General features: G+C 41.3%; 2 protein-coding genes across 2 annotated transcripts; one reads left to right on the top strand and one right to left on the bottom strand.

Annotated features, from left to right (window-relative positions):
- Positions 1-1,732: 1,732 nt before the first annotated feature.
- pus10 (pseudouridine synthase 10) lies at positions 1,733-9,670 on the bottom strand. Its single transcript, XM_061725229.1, has 18 exons — positions 9,603-9,670; positions 7,897-8,031; positions 7,500-7,745; positions 7,308-7,394; positions 7,171-7,205; positions 6,960-7,077; positions 6,782-6,843; positions 6,553-6,598; positions 5,781-5,845; positions 5,614-5,699; positions 5,406-5,531; positions 5,158-5,214; positions 4,997-5,073; positions 4,501-4,556; positions 4,253-4,370; positions 2,517-2,659; positions 2,312-2,411; positions 1,733-2,209 (listed from the first exon to the last, which is right to left on the bottom strand). The coding sequence occupies exons 2-18, from the start codon at positions 8,020-8,022 to the stop codon at positions 2,171-2,173; spliced, it is 1,587 nt and encodes a 528-aa protein (XP_061581213.1). The 5' UTR covers positions 8,023-8,031; positions 9,603-9,670; the 3' UTR covers positions 1,733-2,170.
- Positions 9,671-10,061: 391 nt separating this feature from the next.
- Positions 10,062-17,315, top strand: cct4 (chaperonin containing TCP1, subunit 4 (delta)). The gene is made up of 13 exons (XM_061725217.1): positions 10,062-10,362; positions 11,240-11,292; positions 11,383-11,472; positions 11,605-11,713; positions 13,053-13,317; positions 13,414-13,546; positions 13,685-13,824; positions 13,923-14,019; positions 14,185-14,295; positions 14,421-14,551; positions 16,546-16,780; positions 16,969-17,082; positions 17,171-17,315. The coding sequence occupies exons 1-13, from the start codon at positions 10,245-10,247 to the stop codon at positions 17,183-17,185; spliced, it is 1,611 nt and encodes a 536-aa protein (XP_061581201.1). The 5' UTR covers positions 10,062-10,244; the 3' UTR covers positions 17,186-17,315.
- The last annotated feature ends 836 nt before the right edge of the window (positions 17,316-18,151 follow it).

Genomic DNA, 18,151 nt, shown 5'->3' with positions numbered 1-18,151 from the left:
AGCTGCACTACAGTCAGCTGGGGAGATGGGAGAACCTCTTTATGTATTCAATATTTAAACAGTTTAAAACATCTGTGTAGATCGCAGTCAAATGAGACGATAACCAGCCTGTTTACCTGTGAGAAAACATCAGGTCTGATTTGTCGTGGAGAACACTGCCGACGAAGAAATCTCTGGTCCAGGAACACGACGGGGACGTTTGAGGTGTTTCAAACGGCCCGCCGTGTCATATTGTTGAATTTTTCTCATGTATAGAAGTAAAGAAATGGAGCAGAGGAGTGAAAGCATATCAGTGACAGAAAAGCATATTTGTAAAGATTTACTGTAGGAATCCTGAGAGCAGACAGTCCTGAAGCTTAACAGTGTAGTGCACGTCACTGTTCTTGTTTTTTGTTGGTTTTTTGTTGTTTTTGTTTTCAGTCTGGATGCAGAAGAGAAATATACACACAAATGCTTGTGCACAAAGACTGTTCTTAGATGAAAAACAAACTCATAGTGAATAAATGTTTAGCACACGCGCTACCAGAAATGAGGCTTCCAGACAGACGCAGGGATTACGCCCCGTCAGTCAGTATTACGAGAGAAATTTATTTACACACTTTTAAGATCTGAACTGAGTATCAATGAATCACTAATCATTTCACAGATCACAAGAAAAACTGAGCCGTAAGACACTCAAATATGAAGACTGAGGACTGTCGTTTTAAAGAAAAATAAAAAAGGTTGAGTCACTCAAACTGCATACTGTACATATGCAATGCCTTTTTTCCTTTTTCTTTGTTTTCTTTTGTAGGGGGTGGGGTGGGGGGGGCATTTACAGAAGAAGCAAGCTTGCTGATGAGAACACCGACTGGGAAAATGCAACCGCACTGACTCAAACTGCATATGAGGAAGAAAAATGAAGTAAAATAAACCACTGATGTTTTTTGTTTTTTGAAACAACTTGACTTGCTGTTGCTCATGGAGGATGTTTCCATGGAGACGAACCCTGCCCCCAGCCTTCCCTCCCCGGAACTGATGGACTCCTGACATCTCTGTGAGGACATGACTGTAACCGTGGAGTCTGCACCGTCAGTTTCTGTCTCCTCTCACCTTCTCTGAGAAGGGGGGGAAAAAACACTTAAAAGTGGGACCATCTTTTTATGTTGTTTTTTTTTTGTCTTGTAGTGCTGGTTTCGTCGGGTTGTTCCAGTCCCACCATCACTTTCTCCCCACCCCCCCTTTTTTGTACCATAGTGTTTGTTTTATTTATGTTTTTGTTCTAGGGAGTGTTACCTTGTATGTTGTAACAAAGGCACCTCTTGAAAGTCACTGTAAGATGATGATGATGATGATGATGGATGCATTAATTGAAGTTTCTTTTTATTCTTTTTTTTTTTTGGATCATTTGCTTGTTTGTTTTCTTACCAAAACATTAGCGCAAGAACCCAGTGGACTTGCATTGCCGTGGTAGTATTTATTTTGAATTAAATTAAAAGAAGTGCATTTCAGGGTTTCTGCTGTCATGTCTCTTATTTCATGAGTTTTGTCTGGAAGAGGAAAATTAACTCGGGCTGTTGTGACTGACGGATATGACTAAAGTTAGTTTTCTTCTATTCAGTTCTGGCCTGTAGTTTACTTTTACTTGTACAACCTTTGGCTTTTAGTTATTTCTTTGATTTTTTCTCCTCCTGGGTCACACACTGTATAACAAACATTTGAAAGAACAGCATTAGTGCAACACATTTGACTTATTGTGGGATTTATTAGATCAACGTCATACAAATGATGCATCCAGAAATGTCTTAACAAAAACTACAGGAAACGAGAATGAACATGCTGCTGATTTAGGGTCGTTAACTTAGTTTTACCAACACAAACTGAAAACAGCTCTTTATAAATACTGTTACAAAGTGACTTAACATAAGCCAGTTACAACAGAAAGAGGAGACTTTCAAGTCTTTTTAAACGTATCCTGTGATCAAACTGAAGACGCGGTCCTGTTTGACTTGCGTTGCATCAGAAAGCTGATCCAGACCTCAGATCAGACTGAAGTCTGCCAGCAGGACAGCGGGGCTCAGGCTCGCGGGTTCCTGACACTGTGATGATGATCTCTCTAATCGTGTTCCCTTTTGGAGAGTGGATCCACCTGAAGGCCTGTCAGCGCAGCATCAGCGTGGCAGAGCAGCCATCACTCTGGGATGGCAGGAGGCCAGTCCACATCCACAGACTGACAAAGGAAACAAGGCAGGAGTTTTATTTCATTTCTGCTCCATAAAAAGGAATCCTTGTTCGAAACAAACGGTTCATAAATTGCTGCTGTTTCTCTCACCTCCACGTCCAGCTCCAGGATGTCTGAGTCCGTCTTCAGCAGCTCACACAGGTTTGGTTTAGTGCGGCCAAAGTCTCCATGGACGAACTCTTTAATGTAACTGTTTGGTGATCATTAAGAAGCTCTTTTTTTTTTAAAAAAAAACAATGTTTCACAGCTTTTAATTAACAGATAGAACAACACTTTCAGACAGATGGGAGGATACGTCCCAGCCTGAGTTTTCAGCCCCAGATGGAAGTGATGAGCGTCCAGGAAGCGGGTGTTCATGCTGTGGATGACTCGCTGTCGGACGGCCAGCGCCCGCCGGTGCAAAACCCTCAGAGGAGTCTTCTGGTCTAGTGTCAGATCCTGAGGAGACAAACAATCATCATCCACCTCTGACTTCAAAAGTGGCCAATCAGAAGGTTGGTGTTTGGATTCCCAGTCTCTGTGGTCCATGTTTGTTGTAAAAACAAAATCAGGGGGGATGGTGGATTTTATCATATGGGGACAGATAATTTGAGCTGATTACAAATAATATAATATATTACAAATAATAGCACTGACCAAAACACCTGCAGAAATACTGCAGGAATGACATAGCAGCAGTTAAATGCAGCCTTCTGTAAGCTTTAAAGGAGCATGAGGCTCCTTTTAAGAAATGAGACTCTCTAGCGCCACCCTTCACCACGACGGCCGTCGGGGGTACTGCAGGCAACAGTGAAGCCGGCACGGGAGAACGGGGAGAACGCACATGCAGCGTCATGTGACGTCACATCCACAGCCCAGCGCGGGAAATTCGGGCCCAGAATTGCAGCACATTTTGCAGCACACAGACTGTTCAAGGCAACGGAGAGATAAACTAGAGGCCTCATTCTTTTTGGTTTGGAACGCTTCATCTGACATTATTACTAGAAAACTTAAAACTTATACGAATTTTTTTCATAAATCCTGCCTCAATCCTGCCTCATGCTCCTTTAAATATCCACTGGGCTTACATCAAATACATCAAAACACAACAATAAAAAACACTTTTCTGAACTTATCAATATGACTCTGTCCTTCACAGGATAAGTAAAATGGATCACTGCAAAAACTCAAAATCTTAACAAGAATATTTGTCTTATTTCTAGTTAAAATGTCTCATTTTAGTAAAAAAAATCTCATTACACTTAAAACAAGACTCATCACTGGAAAAAACAACAATTTCCACCTGTTTCAAGTAGATTTTCACTTGAAATAAGTAGAAAAATCTGCCAGTGGAACAAGATGTTTTTGCTTGTAATGAGAAGATAAATCACTGGCAGATTTTTCTACTTATTTCAAGTGACAAAATTTACTTGAAACAGGTGAAAATTGTCAAATAAGTTATTTTTCTGGTGTTATTTTTCTGGTAACGACTAAATGTTGAAATAGCAGTAAATACACATTAATTGATGAAATGACATAATGGATGGAAAGGGGGGATGGCAGTTTTACAGGGGGGATGATTTGGACCGTTTTTATTTCAGGGGAGATGCCATCCCCCTCATCCCCCCTCAACTCCAGTACTGATGTTAACCATTCTGAACCCAGTATTTCTTTATCTTTATGTAAAGGATAAAGGATTTGGTCTTTGAACTGGAGAGCATTTTGACTGGTCAATAAGATGAGGAAGGCTAAAAACGGTTGTATTTCAGCTAATAAAGCAGTAATTCACATGTCAAAACTCAGCTTAAACAGACAATTACAAGTGCACTCATGGCTCTATTGACCAGGGACAATGAAGGCTTTAAAGTCTTGCCCAAAGACAATTTGACAATTGAACTAATGGGGTCAACTGCTGACCTTCAATGCACATTTCTAGTTTACAACTGCTGGATATGTACTGAATTATTCCTTATCCTATTAATGATAGGAAATAAAACTACATCTTGTCAAACATTACAGGTGTGCAGTCCAAACGTTAGCCCGAGCTCTGACCTTGATGTCATCGATGAAGGTGATGTCTTCTCTCTGGATGGGCCTCTGGGTCCAAACCAGCGCTGTGTAGGTCTTGGTTTTCTCCTCCTCTCCCTCCTTCATCCGACTCATGGCTTCTCTGCAGTTTCACACCACAGAGCACAAACACGCAGGGCACCGAGCCATCCATCATGCACACTCACCGATAAGGAATAATTACTGATGAACCTTTAGCTCAATTTAATTTCAGTTTCATCATCGTCACTCACCTGTTAACAACCTGCAGGTCCCTCACTCTGATTTTCTCGGAGGACTTGTTTATTGTCTGAAAACAGAAGAGTTTGTGGTATTACAGTATACGCAAGGACAGCTATACTGCATAAGTGCTGTTCTGGCAAGTTATTTGTACTTTTAAAGTGGTATTACAAGAGGAAAAAAGTATTTTGATGCCTGAAATGACTAATGGCAGACTCCGCCCTCTAAAAACCAGATCTTATGAAAAGAGCTTCAAATTCATGGGAAAAAAAGGAAGCTCTTGTACCGTAAATCTCTGGGATTTTGACCAAAGCATGTCGGTCATTTCACTGAGACCAGGTAGTAACTAGTCACGTGCCTCGTGAAAAATATCCAACGTCGTTTCTACAAAACGGAAGGAAGGCCACGTTCTGACTACTATTGCTGACACTTTTTTATTTTTTTTTTTTTTTGGGGGGGGGGCTAGTGTCATCTGAACTAATAAGTGGAGTAAGTGGAGAAATTAAGCACCTCCTGCAGCTGCTTCATCTCCACTCTGCTAAATCTGGTTCTGTGTGGATTCAGCAGCTCCATCGCAAACGGACGTCCTGACAAGAGAAACGAGAAACGAATGAATGGATGAATAAATGAGGACTGTCCAGTTTTCTTTTAGACTTTTTTAAAAGTCTTACCATTTCCAAGAGTCCGGACATCCACGTCTTCTCTCCCAGATGCGGAGAAATTAAATCCTGTCAACCCAAGAGAAAGATAATTTGAAGTTGTCCCACATACTACTATGCAAGAATGAGTGAAGCAAATATTCATGTGACTTTATTTCTTCATCTAGACTGCCTGTATGATGGTGTACTTTAATCTAAAGTAAAAGACTACAAACCTCCACCTAAAGGTGATGAAAAAGCCGGTCTCAGGTTGAACTCACCGTCTGCTCTGAAGACAGAAAGGATGGGCGTTGCAATGAGCTCCTCCACCGAGGACTCCATCCTCCTCTCACCATCAATTAACCAGGGGGTCTGAGGCAGACTGCGGCAAAACTTATTGTATCTCCCTGAACATCAGAAGACCAATTCATATTTAAGCATGCGCTATAAATAAATACATTACAAGATGTTGTCAGCATGTGGTGTTACCTGCTACAAACACAGACATGTGGAGACACTGGACGTCCTGAGCGACGCAGCTGCTGGCTGGCTGCGAGGGAGGAGATGGGTAGTTTCTGGAAAAAAGGGAAATAAAAGAAATGAGTTAAAAATAATGAATACTACTTCCTAGAGATGGCATTTCAGGTGATACTTACTTCAGAAAATTGGCATCAGATATCTTTTCCAGAGCTTTAACCACGGCCATGCGGGTGAACACGGACTGCAGAGAGAAACAACCCTTCGTGTTGTAACAAATCTAATTGTTTCTATGAACTTAAAACATAATACTGCTCATTTAAAATGCACTTTGGAGTGTATTTTAATTTGGCATGGCCTTTAAGGAAAGCAAGCAAACAGACACAGGGAGTGAATCCTGAAGGAGATGCAGAGTCTGCTCGGGCCACTGCAGCTGTTTTTGGGAAGCAGAAGCTTCTGCTCTCATTTGACAAGAAACGGTCACATGTGGAGGCAGGGAAATGTTAAACGGTAAAACGACCCCTCCCGGGGTTGGCAGAGGATAGCAATGCCCAGGACTGACTTAGGTAGGAGCACGGGGTGGTAAAAATGGGAAAAAAAATCAGGGATGAAAATATTAAAACAAAAAAAAAAACAGTAAAACAATCGTAAGAGAATCAGTGAAGCAGCTTGTCTTCAGAAATCCCATCCTGCCATCATCTAGAACTGATTCTCCTTCTTCAAGTATTCAGGTAACACCTGTCCATGCTCGCTCTCGCTCTTATAGGTAAGTTAGAATCAGCAATTTGCCAAACAGGAGTTGAACCAGGGACCCTCCAGCTGTGAGGCAACAGTCCCCATGCTGCTCCCTCAACCACTCACAACAACTTCTATTCAGTATAAACGGTCCTGATGTCAATCAAAAACGACTGGGCCCTTCTGATCATCATTAGAGCTCTCTGAGCTCCTCACCTGTTTGTTCTTGGTGTATTTGAAGCAGTCCGGACAAGCCGTCGCTCTGGAAGAAAGACAGAAATCAGTAGAAACACAATCATTTAACTGCGTCATTTTCTCTCATCCAGACGTTGGTCTTTGTGAATGTGGGTGATTAAGGAAGTTTGTTTGCTTTGCTACATTAATTCAGACGTCTGCAGTGAGATTTTGACCCTGATTGGGGCCTTGAAGGGAGTTGAGGACTCACAGGAAGTGGCAGTCCGAGTCGGTCTCGGGGTGGGTGAACTCCACGCCAACTTCAAAGGAGCTCTGAAAACACAAAGTCATCTCCATGTCATCTGATGTCAACGTTCATCAGAATACAGTCATGACGAAACATAATTGTACACATTTTTGTTTTTATTTTAATTCAAAGTTGGATATACTGCCTTGGTAATCACAGCAACACCCCCCAGCTCCTTGGCAACCAGACCCTGCATGATCCATTTGAAAGCCTCCTTGACCTGGATTACATCATCCTTGTCCAGAACCAAACCCTTCTCTCTAGAATAAAACAAAAAAATAAAAAAATAAAGTTATTTGAACCTCTGACGCAAGATACAACATTGTCCATCTTGACAATCCAAAATCTTTTACCTCACTTCTTTCTTCACGTGGAGCCAGGAGGAGTGCTGTAGGGGTAAAAACATTCGTCATGCCAGCAGTCGTGGGAGGACACTTCAGATCAGTTAAGTAGGAAAGAAAAGCAGTGATTTCTTCAAACACTCACTGACCTCACGGACACACAGCTGAGCAGGTAGAGAGATGGACAGCACCAGGGTGTCAAACTGGTAGTTTTGAAACTTCACTGCTTCTGCTATCTGTGGAAATGCATCAGAGACAGATTGATCAATCACCAACCTGGTGGTTCCTGTCATCTTGACACAGTTTACCAAAGCGCAATGAGTCTTTTCCAGCACACACACCTTAACTGCTTGCTCTGTGCCACATAGATTCTGCAGGATTCCCAAGCATGCGACACACACACCAGCAGCAGCATCTTCTCCTGTCTGAGAAGGAACCCCAGTAGGCTCCAGTTTAGATCTTTTACTGGGAGGGTCTTCAGGAGCTTCGGAAGCTGCGGCATCATGGGACTTGTTCTCTTCGGTGGAGGCCTGGTCTTTGCCATTTCCTGCACCAGAGATGAACTCTTGCAGTTCCCTAAGTGTGTCCTGAATGAGACAACAGATGATCAATCTGTAGCTGCATTTAAAAGGGAATGCCAGCCTTCTAATTGTCCTTTTTTATGATTTCTGCCAAGCTAAATATGTGTAAAACAGAACAAAGGCAGTCATTATGTGGGAAATGCAGTGGAAGTGGTACCTCTTGCCGTTGTCGGTAGGCAGCCTGGACGCTCACACAGCAGAACCTGAGGACACAACGAGCGCAGCATCCAGCTGAGAGCAGCTTCTGGATGATGGGTTTGTCCTTCTCCTTCAGCGGCACCATGGCCTTAGGCTGCAGGAGGAAACACATGCACATCATCCAGTCAGCTACAAGGATCAACAGCAAACAGGTGCTTCAGTCAGTTAGCAAAATAGTGGCTGGTTTTGCATTTTGATTAGAAACATTCACTCTTGAATCCTCTTTTGGCATAATTAGAAGCATTTCATGGGATTCTGCTAATAATCTATTGCATTTTTATGCAATCGTTGGGGCATTACATGTCTTAAGTAGAGACGGATGGTTGGTGATGGGGGAATATGAGAGACTTCTGCACCATGATAAAGGACAAATATCTATTAATCAATAAGCCAAAGAGCACTAAATTATTTTTGTTACAAGCCTCCATCAACAGGATACATTATACATTTTCCCAAATTCTGTCAAAGGAAGGAATTCTTATATTTTGTCATCCTGATTTGTAATATAAACCAAACATGATTATTAGTACATTTTTATATTAATATTTTTATGATTAATAATACAATCTAATTTATAGGCAACTAACATATGCGACAGTATAGCTGTCAATCAATTATCTCATTTAAAGCTTGCAAAGTGGGTTCTGGTTGTTTAGTGTGTGTGTGTGTGTGTGTGTGTGTGTGTGTGTGTAGCTCTTTTTGTTTTTAATGATAAACCACTTTGAAAATAAATGTTCTATTCAATTGTGTAGATGTTTGCACTTAAATCAAATTCAAAGTTCTACACTAAAGACATTTTTTATTCTTCCACAGAGAACACTGTGTTTTTCTGCTTTTCACTCCTCATTTGTTCACTCCCAAATGCTCTGATGAACCTGCTCTGTGGGGGTGAGCGTTGTCATCTTGGAGGCTCGAGTTCCATCCCAGACTGTGGAGATATGGGATTACCACTGGTTGGAGAATCTCAGCTCGATATCTCTCTGCATTGAGACGATTGATGACCAGCCTGGTTTTTCCAGTGAGGGAGATGCCGGCCCAAACCATCACACTGTCTCCACCAACAGATGTGACTCTATCAGTGCAGCGTTCTCTGTGTCTCCTCCACACTCTGACCCTACTCCCTACTGCTTCAGGCAGACTCTGGAGTCATCGCTGAGCATAAGGCCCGTCCACATGTTCAGGTTCAGTGCACATGTAGCAACAGCAGAATGAGCTGTCTGGCTTTGGCAGGGACATTTGGAAACACTTCCATGGGCACAACCCGCATCCTCAGCTCATCCCACAAATGCACGTTCGTTACAAGGAGTTGCAATTTAAAATGGAAATGAACAGGCCTTCCAAAAATATGAGATTTATTTCCAAGAAACAATGTTACAACAAATACATAATCTACCAAACACAAATGTGATTACTGTAGCCTGCCCAGAGCAGAGTTATATTTTGCAGTTTTACACTTGGTTATCACAAACACCCAAATATACGCTCTTACGTGCATTCAAAGTTATTTTCTTTATAATCTATCCTCTTAAAACGACGTCTAACTTCAGACTCTACAAAGTGCTAAGCTAAAGTAGCTAACATGAAGGTTTTAAAGTCCACACTTATTCATATGTTTTACGTAAATGGGGAACTGGAATGATGCTAGAGAAGAGTCAAATGACCTACCTGATATGAAGTACTTTAATTTACAGATATTGAAGGAAGGAGGACACTGCTACCAATGAACCACACGCTCATACAAATAAACCTGATTTATGGTTCCGCGTTGGCCAAGCCTACGGCGTGGGGTACGCGGTAAAAGCGGCGTACGGTGCGCGTCGCCGCGTACTCTACGGCGTAGGCCCTGCGTTGGTGTAACGCGGAAGCATAAATCAGCCTTAAGTCTCCGGCAAGCCTGTTTCCGACAGACCAAACTAATCAAACCAGATCAAAATCAACGCCATGTGGAAATCTAGGTCTTTGGGGGGGAAACACCATGGAATATTATGAATCAGCTGTGGTAACGCAATTTCCACACGGTTCTATGATTTGAACTCAAATGAACAGCTTAAATCCCAGAGACGATAAAAGATCTCTGGGATCGTTGATCGTTGAGCGGTGATCGACTAGTGCTGCCTGGGTACGTCATCTCCGGCGGGCCGACAGACGGGTCCTTCTCTCCGCGCCGCTCTGGAAGCTTCTTCTCCCCGCACGACCACACCTCAATCCCCCTCCATCCGCAGCCCAGCCGAGCCGTTCCTTCCCGGGGACACATCCGTCCCTCTCCCAACACCTCCGTGAACATTTCCCGTCGGATATCAAGCCGCGATGCCCGAAGCCATGGCGGTACCGAGAGCCTCGGTCGGGGTTAAAAACAAAGGAGGGGCGTACGTGGACCGAGACAAGCCGGCCCAGATCCGCTACAGCAACATCTCCGCCGCCAAAGGTACGACCGACACAATATGTATTTGATAATAAAGTCCTGGAGTCTAAGCTACAAGAGAACATGATTCCTCTGAAGCGGCTGTACATGCACCAGTCCACGCAGTAAAACTCACACAAAGTGTAGCATGTGAATACAGAAACTGTCATGTCATGCACTTCCCTCACTGGAAGATGCTCATGGCTCAACACAGTCCCTGCATTAATAAGATGATGGACCAGAGAGTTTGATTTATGTATACAGGACTGTCTCAGAAAATCAGAATATTGTGATTTTCTGTAATGCAATTACAAAAACAAAAATGTCATACATTCTGGATTCATTACAAATCAACTGAAATATTGCAAGCCTTTTATTATTTTAATATTGCTGATCATGGCTTACAGCTTAAGAAAACTCAAATATCCTATCTCAAAAAAATAGAATATTCTGGGAATCTTAATCTTAAACTGTAAGCCATAATCAGCAATATTAAAATAATAAAAGGCTTGCAATATTTCAGTTGATTTGTAATGAATCCAGAATGTATGACATTTTTTTTTTTTTTAATTGCATTACAGAAAATAAAGAACTTTATCACAATATTCTAATTTTCTGAGACAGTCCTGTAAGGCCAACAAAAAAGGACTAGATTTAAGATTAAGCATCTTGAGTTTATAAATTACTGTTTTTTTTGTGTTTTTTTTTTTTTTACATTAAACTCCTTGGCTCTTTTCTTTTCTTGTGGAAACAAACGTAATTGCAACCTTAGACTCTAATAATTACTTGTCACTTTCAGGTTTCTGACGCTTGTACTTGTTTATTTCATTCAGTATAAACAGGAGTTTGAAATTGAATATATTGCTGTTGCCTTTCTGACCCATCTTTTACTTTACGACAGCTGTTGCCGATGCCGTCAGAACAAGTCTGGGACCCAAAGGAATGGACAAGATGGTCAGTGACCTGATCTCACCTCTGATTTATTAAGTTACACCTCAAAGAAATGTGTATATATCTAAGACGAGGTTGTGTTTTTGGGTGCAGATCCAGGACGAGAAAGGTGATGTGACCATTACCAACGATGGAGCCACCATCCTGAAGCAGATGCAGGTGCTCCACCCCGCTGCCAAAATGGTAAGAAACCCCAGACCAATGTTGTCTAATGGTTCTGTTCCCATTATGTGTTGGTTTTGAACAGCATTGTGAATAAAACACACGTCAAAGCTCCATTGCATAAGTTAATCTGGATCCGAATGTGTGTTTTAGCTGGTGGAACTGTCCAAAGCCCAGGACATTGAGGCTGGGGACGGCACCACCTCTGTGGTGATCATTGCTGGAGCTTTGCTGGATTCCTGCTCCAAACTGCTGCAGAAAGGTAAGCGCTGCTGAGCTGTTATTTGCATTTTTGAGATGACAAGCTTAATTGAATGTAAGTATTTAAATTACACATAATAAAAAGTAGAAACACTAGAAGTAGAGATGAAATACATGTTTGCAAAGCAGAAATCACATATTTATGCGCTCTGGTTTTCCTGCAGTGTTAATATGTCTGTCACCTCCCGAAACTGATGTAAGTCACCTGGTTAAATCCAAGCTCATACCAAGCATCTATCTGCTTCAACAATACATTTTTACGGCATATTTAATGGTATCTAATACTGGAGTTTTGTTCTCTCTGATGAGGCAGATTGATGCCCCTTAGGTGCAGACACTCAGGCCCTCTAACTAAGGCGCCTCTGCAGCGTTTCTCCTGCAGGGGCGTAAGAAACAGAGGAACATTACCGTGGAAAGCTCTCCTTTCATTCACTGTTGGTTGTTTGAGCAGCTAAGCTGGAGAGCATTCTTACATTTTTTTCATATAAAGACATCCATATGTATTCATATGTTTATCTATTGCTATTTAGAGCACCAGCCTTTTGTTTATTTTAAATATGTGAAGTAGGGCTGGGCGATATATCGAGATTTTAATATATATCGATATATTTTCAAACGCGATATGGTACGAGACAATATCGTTTATATCGATTAAAAAAAAAATAATAATTATGATTTTTGATATAGCTTATTTTGTGACAAATTGACTTGAATGTTTTATTTGAGATTTGCACAAATGTTTTGTTATTTGCACAACTGTCAACCTCAGTGGAAAAGTCTGCCTGTTACTGTCTACATTGTATTAATTGCACAGTGTATTTTAATGTAATTGTTATGCAGGAAAGGGATATTTGTTTTATTTTATTCAAGAAGCATTTTTATTCTATATATGCAGGCAGTTTATTTTTATTTCATTTGTGTTATACATTTTGATATTGTGCAGACCTCTGTTAATAAAGGTACCTGTGTGACATTTGGCACGAGACTTTGTATTAAAACTGACTGTTTTTTTAAGGGTTTGACTCAGAAAAAGCTAACAGAGATGCTATGCTATAATGCTTTGGGGGAAACCCCAATTATGTCACAGAAAAAATATCGATATATATCGAGTATTGCCATTCAGCTAGAAAATATCGAGATATGACTTTTGGTCCATATCGCCCAGCCCTAATGTAAAGGTCCTTTTTATAAATACTTCCCTGAAACACTAACTTTGTTTGGTATCTAATTAATATAGTCTGCATCATGCAGATGACCTTTCAACCTTGCTAAGATCTCAACTGGTGTAAGTCATTTAAGTTTTAACAATGATCTCAACCTTGTGCTGTCCTGCTGGTCAGGTATCCACCCCACCATCATCTCCGAGTCCTTCCAGAAGGCTGTGGACAAGGGGGTAGAGGTGCTGACGGCCATGAGCCGGCCGGTGGAGCTGAGCGACCGCGAGACGCTCCTCAACAGCGCCACCACGTCTCTGTGCTCCAAGGTGGTGTCCCAGTACTCCAGCCTGCTGGCTCCCATGAGCGTGGACGCCGTCATGAGGGTCATCGACCCGGCCACGGCCACCGGCGTTGACCTGCAGGACATCAAAATCATCAAGAAGCTCGGGTGAGGCTTCTCTTTAATTAATTCTTCTACCCCCAGAATGAAACTCTCTCATAAGATTACAGCGTAAATGATGCGTATGTATGTTGTGTTTTTCAGAGGGACCATTGACGACTGTGAGCTGGTGGACGGCCTGGTGCTGACTCAGCGGACGGCCAACACTGGTGTAACCCGGGTGGAAAAAGCCAAAATTGGACTAATCCAGTTCTGTCTGTCACCTCCCAAAACTGATGTAAGTCACCTGGTTAAATCCAAGCTCATACCAAGCATCTATCTGCTTCAACAATACATTTTTACGGCATATTTAATGGTATCTAATATTGGAGTTTTGTTCCCTCTCCTTTTCTTTTTTTTTAAATTGGGGATGCAGATGGATAACCAAATCGTGGTGTCGGACTACGCCCAGATGGACCGCGTGCTGCGGGAGGAACGTGCCTACATCCTCAATTTGGTGAAACAGATCAAGAAAGCCGGCTGCAACATGCTTCTCATCCAGAAGTCCATCCTCAGGTACAGAACCTGAAGAGAACATTCCAGACCACGTCTTACTGGGTTTTTATTTGAACAGTGAACATGTTTAACACTGAATGTACATTTTAATGCAACAGAGATGCACTGAGCGACCTTGCTCTGCACTTCCTCAATAAAATGAAGATCATGGTGGTGAAGGATATTGAGAGAGAGGACATCGAGTTCATTTGCAAGGTGAGTCTACAACTGCTCTGTTCTTAAACGTCTGTAATTAATCTGCAACACTTCTATCCTTGTCCTCGGTGCCGATGTTGACATGTTTGTTTTACTCAGTATCACTTGATTTTAGTTAGACTTTGAAGACATTACTAATGTAAAATTAAATCTGTTTCCCATCAGACTATTGGCACTAAGCCTATTGCCCACATTGACCACTTTACAGCAGAAATGCTGGGCACAGCAGAGCTGGCAGAGGAGGTCAACCTGAACGGCTCTGGCAAACTGGTCAAGGTATGTTCACTAAAGCAGGTTTCAGGGTCAAGAGAAAAAGCATGTTTCATACACGTCACTACTGAAATCTAAATGAGCTTTAACAACTTGATTCTTTCTCCAAACCTTTATTTTTTGTGATGCAGATCACTGGCTGCACCAATCCTGGTAAGACTGTGAGCATCGTAGTACGCGGGTCTAACAAGCTGGTCATTGAGGAGGCCGAGCGTTCCATCCACGATGCCCTGTGTGTCATCCGCTGCCTGGTCAAGAAGAGGTCAGCTGATTTATCTGTGTATTTTCTCTGATGAGGCAGATTGATGCCCCTTAGCTGCAGACACTCAGGCCCTCTAACTAAGGCGCCTCTGCAGCGTTTCTCCTGCAGGGGCGTAAGAAACAGAGGAACATTACCGTAGAAAGCTCTCCTTTCATTCACTGTTGGTTGTTTGAGCAGCTAAGCTGGAGAGCATTCTTACATTTTTTTTCATATAAAGACATCTACAGGACTGTCTCAGAAAATTAGAATATTGTGATAAAGTTCTTTATTTTCTGTAATGCAATTTAAAAAAAAAAAAAAAAAAAAAAAAAAAAAAAGCACCTTTTATTATTTTAATATTGCTGATTATGGCTTACAGTTTAAGATTAAGATTCCCAGAATATTGACATTTTTTGAGATAGGATACTTGAGTTTTTTTTAAGCTGTAAGCCATGATCAGCAATATTAAAATAATAAAATGAATCCAGAATGTATGACGTTTTTGTAATTTGCATTACAGAAAATCACAATATTCTAATTTTCTGAGACAGTCCTGTATATGAATCCATATATGTTTATCTAAGGCACCAGCCTTGTGTTTATTTTAAATATGTAAAGGTCCTTTTTATAAATACTTCTCTGAAACACTAACTTTGTTTGATATCTAATTAATATGGTCTGCATCATGCAGATGACCTTTCGACCTTGCTAAGATCTCAACTGTTGATGTAAGTTTTGCCATAGTCAAGAGACTGATGGAAATGACTTGCATCCTATTTGCACTGGACTAAAAGTTCCCCTGGACCTGCAGCAATTCTGAATAACACCCCGACATGTATTTAGTTCCAAGCATTCGCGCTGGATAAGTGAAGTCTGTTTTACTGTGATTTACAGACGCTGATCCTGGAAGTGACACAGAAGCGATGCATTTTATTAAACAATTACCTTTATTTCACATTACATTTAAATATTGAGTTAAAAGCATCTGATCAGACACTTGTTAAATTTTAGTGACGACACACGTTGATAAAGTGTCAAAATCAAGAAATGGCAGTTCAGTCTCAGCTTTAAGTTTTCATGGTAACGGTAAAAGGAGTTGTCATTAAAGCCCGAAAGGTTTTGAGCTGTCAGACAGGCTTTGAGCTTGAAGAAAAAAAAGTTTTTTACTGTGTGATTCAGCCACATGTCTCTTCATTTTCTGCTGATCTGGACTTTTTTTTTTTTTTTTTTTTTTTTCTTCATAAGTCTCCACGTGAAGTTTAAAGTTGATTCTTTTCTTTGTTTATTGGCTAAAAATATCAGACCATTACACTATATGGGGTGGATATAGGCTGAAGTTGTAACAGGAATATCTAACTATGGAACACGATTGCCAAAATGATGCTGGGGAAAAAGGCAAGAAGATTTATTTTATTTAATTTTTTAAAGATTCCAGCCTGCACATCATTGAATTACTAACATGCATTCAAACTGAAATAAAATTATCTCATGAGATTGGTGTTTGCTGAAATAGGGTAGGTAATATGCAGTGGAACTTGTACTTTTAGACATGGCACATTCAGAAGGGATTACAAACACAGAAATCCTTGATGATTACAAATCACTGCAGGTCCTCAGATAATATTAATCCAGTGCAATTGGAGCATTAGAATGGAATTTTGTGGTTAACTGTTATTATACTTTTAATGGTATTACGTGCTCTTCCTATGTGTGCTCAGGTGTTGACTCGTGTTTTTATTAGAAAAATCAGTCAGAGGGTTAAAACAATCTGGTAATGGCTGTTTTTTAAACATGCAGATTCAGGGGGGGGTTTGTGTGTGTGATCAATTTGGAGAGCAGGGAGGGGAGGAGGTGTATGTGTGGTGACAGTCTGAGGGAAGAAGCTATTCCTGACCTGTAGCATCTGCCTGAGGGCAGCAGGTCAAACAGATGGAAGGCAGGGTGGGTGCAGTGATGCATATGATCATTTAGGATATACATTTATATTGAAGTCCTGTTTGTGTCTCCTGTTTCAGGGCTCTGATAGCTGGAGGTGGCGCTCCAGAAATTGAGCTTGCTGTGCGTCTGGCGGAGTACTCGCGCACCATGGGTGGCATGGAGGCGTACTGTGTGCGTGCTTACGCCGACGCCTTGGAGGTGATACCTTCAACGCTCGCTGAGAACGCAGGCCTGAACCCCATCTCCACTGTGACGGAGCTCCGCAACAGACACGCACAGGGAGATAAGATGGCTGGCATCAACGTCCGCAAGGTTTGCATGCTATCTTTTCCACATTTTTGTTACTTTCTGTTTTGGACAATATCTTGGAGAATTGTCCTACATGTATGTGTGCTGTGTCACTGTGGATGTCCATGTAAGACAAGAAACTGCTGCATGCACTGGAGCGTCAGAGGTGAGGTGAAGACTAAACTGTCTGGGTGACTGTATTTATTTGACAGGGTGGAATCTCTAACATCCTCGAGGAGTTGGTGGTGCAGCCTCTACTGGTTTCCATCAGCGCACTGACACTGGCAACAGAAACGGTCCGCAGTATTCTCAAGATTGATGATGTGGTAAGATGAAACACTCTTTCTTCTTTCTTTTCTTGGTCAATTGAAGTCATTATTTTACAGTGTATTCTATGATTTTGATTTGTTCCAGGTGAACACTCGATAAGTCTGTCCAGTGGCTTCTGTCAGTAGATCTGGGAGGAATCAGGTCAACATCAGTCATCTGTGATTCCTGCTGTAGTTGTGACGTTGCCTAATTTAATAATAAAGGCTTGTTTTTTTTTGTTGACACTCCAGACTTTGCCTGTGTGATTTTTCTTTTTCCCCTTTTATTTCTGTTTTGCAGTTATTTTGGTCATTGTACCTATTCAGAGGGCAACAAACTGACTTATCTTTTTTCTTTTTTTCTTTTTTTTTTTTTAATTAATTACAAAATACATTTCATTTGTCTGTTTACCTGAAAACCAAAAAATATATATTTTTTGGTCTCATGGCTCTATGTACTATACACAGAATATTGTTAACATTAAGGTGATTTTAACTCATGTTCATGTTGCAAATCATGAACATTAAAGAGTGAATAAATGAAATGGAAAATAGTCATGTCTATGCAAAAAGTTAAACATTGTCAGTAGTGCAATCACTGATGAATGAAAAATTAGGTGAATCTAATTTTGAGCTGGTGCTCCAAATCAAATGTTCATCAGATAGTCTTTACTATCAACAGTAATGCATATTAAACGGTCTTAGTGATGTTTATTATCAACAGTATCAAATCAAATCAAATCAAACTTTATTTATATAGCACTTTTCCTACAAATGATGAAACACAAAGTGCTTAACAGAAAAAAAAAAAAAAAAAAACAAGAAAAAACAAATAAACATAAAACTTATTAATGCCCCCCCCCCCCCCTCCCCGCAGACAATTCACCTAAATTCCTAACACACACAGACACGCACGCAGACACATGGTGTAGACATGGCTAGGCACAGAGGATCCAGGTGAGGAAACGGTAACAGGGAGCCGTCCAGGCCAGGAGGTCTCATAGCCCGCAGCTACAAGGGGGGGGGGGGCCACAGAGACCATCCCGGCCCGGACGGAAAGAGGAGTCCACACCACAGCGGTGAAGCC

This window comes from Cololabis saira, chromosome 1 (genome assembly GCF_033807715.1).
Source record: "Cololabis saira isolate AMF1-May2022 chromosome 1, fColSai1.1, whole genome shotgun sequence".
NCBI lineage: Eukaryota > Metazoa > Chordata > Actinopteri > Beloniformes > Belonidae > Cololabis > Cololabis saira.
The sequence above is the reverse complement of the archived record's forward strand: the minus strand, read 5'-3'. Positions and strand labels throughout refer to the sequence as shown.